Source organism: Micropterus dolomieu, linkage group LG10 (assembly GCF_021292245.1).
Source record: "Micropterus dolomieu isolate WLL.071019.BEF.003 ecotype Adirondacks linkage group LG10, ASM2129224v1, whole genome shotgun sequence".
NCBI classification, from domain to species: domain Eukaryota; kingdom Metazoa; phylum Chordata; class Actinopteri; order Centrarchiformes; family Centrarchidae; genus Micropterus; species Micropterus dolomieu.
Genome location: NC_060159.1, coordinates 15,743,230 through 15,745,983, shown reverse-complemented (window position 1 = coordinate 15,745,983; position 2,754 = coordinate 15,743,230). Strand labels below are relative to the sequence as shown.

Genomic DNA, 2,754 nt, shown 5'->3' with positions numbered 1-2,754 from the left:
TCTTATTCAAGCAGTGTTATTGCCTTAGTTCTTTCTCTCTGTTTTCCCAGACAGTTTGACTGGTCTCATACTACTGATGATGGCATCGAGTGGTGCAATTTGATACTGATAGTTGCTCCACTTGCTCTTCAATGTTGAAAAGTCAAACAGAAAATTGCATGGAATGTCTGATGATATAGATGGTGGCTAAATGGGTGGATAGGCGAGCAGTACCTCAGTTTATCCTATTACATCAGCTCCAGAAATCTTCAGTTCCCCGGTTACCACATAGAGGGAGCTCATGCGTGTTGAGAAGCCAAACCATGGAAATGCTGAATGAGTGAGTGAGTGTGTGTATGAGCGAGCGAACAAGAGGAGAGAGGGAGAGAGGTGCGGTGGACGAAATCACATCGTAGGGGAATAATAATGTTACACAAACCAGCAGCCAGGATAGTCACATGAACTGTGCGACAGGTTTACCACGCGTGTTCGTCTCGGACCAACTTTAGCCAAGTCGGTGGGAACCTGGTGACCCACTGAATGCCCCGAGGCGGCGTGACAAGTTGGCAGAGGGGGGAAAAGGACACGCATCACTATTTTTAAATGGGTACAGTGAGATTTGGGGGGCGTGGACGTACCAGCAGCAGCGAGCGTGTTGGCTCTTGGCTGCAGTTCCAGTGTAGTGATGTGCCGGCTTGAAGAACTGGACTACGCGTAGACGGAGCGGTTGGACGCGTAGCCGTACGGTGGCAGTCAATCGTCGGGTGCAGACTTAATCTCATTTTTAAGCCCGTTTGGCATTGTTTCGATAGATTTCTTCAACGCGTTGCCTAAGCGGTGAAAACGTTTTCTATTTAAGAGGCAGCAGTTGTGCGTAACGGCCGAAATCTGGGCGAGCAGCTATTTGAATGACAATAGTTTGAGGCAACTGCTTCCTTATTTGTTTAAGGAAGCCTAATTATTGAAAGTGACTGCGCATGGTAAGTCACCGTGGGCGAGAACACAATATGTTGGAATGACGTTTAGGATTTAAAAGCTGCCTCAAGTGAAACTGAAGTGATATTCATTTGTATATATTGACAGGTGTTACAGTCTCACTGACTGTGTCAGACTGAGCCTTTAATTCACTTACGGCTCTGTTGTTATGTCTTTAAACACCGCGGACTCCTAAGGCTGGGGATGGTCACCAAACCTTTGGTATGGATTATCCAAAAAATGTTTAATCCAGTTTACTTTACTTTTCTTATACTCAGTGAAAGCGTACACTATCAACCACCTTTATAATGCGTTTGAAACGCCAAATTGGAAAGTAATTATCACTTTAGTGTCTTCTTCTCTCCGAGTTGTAGCCGATCTGGCAACAGCAACAATGACGAGCAACGGACCTGTCATCGTCTACGAGTGGCTGAAGACCCTCCAGCTTGCTCAGTATGTCGAGTCTTTTGTGGATAATGGATATGACGATCTGGAGGTTTGCAAGCAAATAGGAGACCCCGACCTGGATGCCATTGGCGTCTATATCCCTCACCACCGGCAGAGGATTCACGACGCAGTGAGGAGGCTGAAAGAGGAAGCCCAAGAGACGGCTAGTGGACTGTACTTCACCCTGGAGCCGATGCCCCCCGCAGCCGAGATTTATACCAGTCACATGGTGGACCAGTACGAGTCCAAACTGCGGGGATCCAAGTCATGGACCGAGCACAACAGTGACCGGGTTGGGCGCAACGGTGGGTACGTGGGCGCGCAGAGGAACCTGACGCTGGGCAACAGGAGGGAGCTGGTGATTTACCCCAAGCTGAAGCTGAAGATCATGATCAGGGATAAGCTCATCAGAGATGGCATCAACCTCGGCAAGCCGCCCTACTCGAATAAGGTAAGGGGAACCGGGATAGACACCGGTCATGCCAGTCACATGGCACAAAAGACATCACCTGCCTAAAGTCAAACCATGTGTCAAACAGTAAATGGATGAAAACATGCTACACAGTGCATCATGTTTAATACTCACACTGTGCAAAATTATCCCTTAACAAGTCATTTAGACTGATATCCACTTTGAGAATATGCACACACCCTCTCAAAACTTTAGTGTTTTAAATGTTTTTAAATAAGATTAAGTATGTAAGTATTCTACTGCCATTATAAATGGTTAGGAAATTATGCCTGATTTGAGAAATTGTTTAAAGGGGCTGGTTTTGAAGACAATAGTCAAACGAACCTAGAGAAAATATAGCTTTTCAGACTAAACATATACTAGATTGAATAATTTGCAGGGGTGGTTGTTTTTGCAATGTGCCAGAGGTGTTTATATGGCACAAAATGAGCTGTCACCTGCTCCACATCATCCATCATTTGGTTGAAAGACTGTCAGTCAGAGAGAGGTGCATTTTGTGGAAAGGGCATATTTCATTGGCGTGTTAAACATCAAAATAGGGCAAGAAGCTGAGCCATAGGTAAAATGCCAGTGTGATGCCTAAACATTTTCTGCCCTGCTGCACTTTCCAGAAGTGTGAGTGGTTGCTGTCACAGTGAATGATGGGAATGAAGTTGCTGCAGATCAATAAGCAGAGAGCGAAGAGGAGATCCTGAGGAGCTTTCACCCGGTCTGTGATTTCCTGCAGGGGAAAAAAGATTTATACTCTGATTATTAATCTACTCTGACATCACCTGTCCAGTGGCTTGCCTCAGCATTCAGTATGGGTGGATCAACCAGACCCACGGGCATCTTAGCCCTGGATCTTTGCTGTGATGAATAGGCAATGGGCTATCAATGCC

At 46.0% G+C, this 2,754-nt stretch overlaps 1 protein-coding gene across 1 annotated transcript; it reads left to right on the top strand.

Annotated features, from left to right (window-relative positions):
- The first annotated feature begins 442 nt into the window (after positions 1 to 442).
- LOC123977379 (sterile alpha motif domain-containing protein 5-like) lies at positions 443 to 2,546 on the top strand. Its single transcript, XM_046060006.1, has 3 exons — positions 443 to 959; positions 1,063 to 1,852; positions 2,485 to 2,546. The coding sequence occupies exons 2-3, from the start codon at positions 1,349 to 1,351 to the stop codon at positions 2,509 to 2,511; spliced, it is 531 nt and encodes a 176-aa protein (XP_045915962.1). The 5' UTR covers positions 443 to 959; positions 1,063 to 1,348; the 3' UTR covers positions 2,512 to 2,546.
- The last annotated feature ends 208 nt before the right edge of the window (positions 2,547 to 2,754 follow it).

Coding starts and splice junctions, on each gene's coding strand:
- LOC123977379 (XM_046060006.1), top strand. CDS start 1,349: ATGACGAGCAACGGACCTGTCATCGTCTACGAGTGGCTGAAGACCCTC. Junction 1,853..2,484: donor AGCCGCCCTACTCGAATAAG/GTAAGGGGAACC, acceptor TGCACTTTCCAG/AAGTGTGAGTGGTTGCTGTC.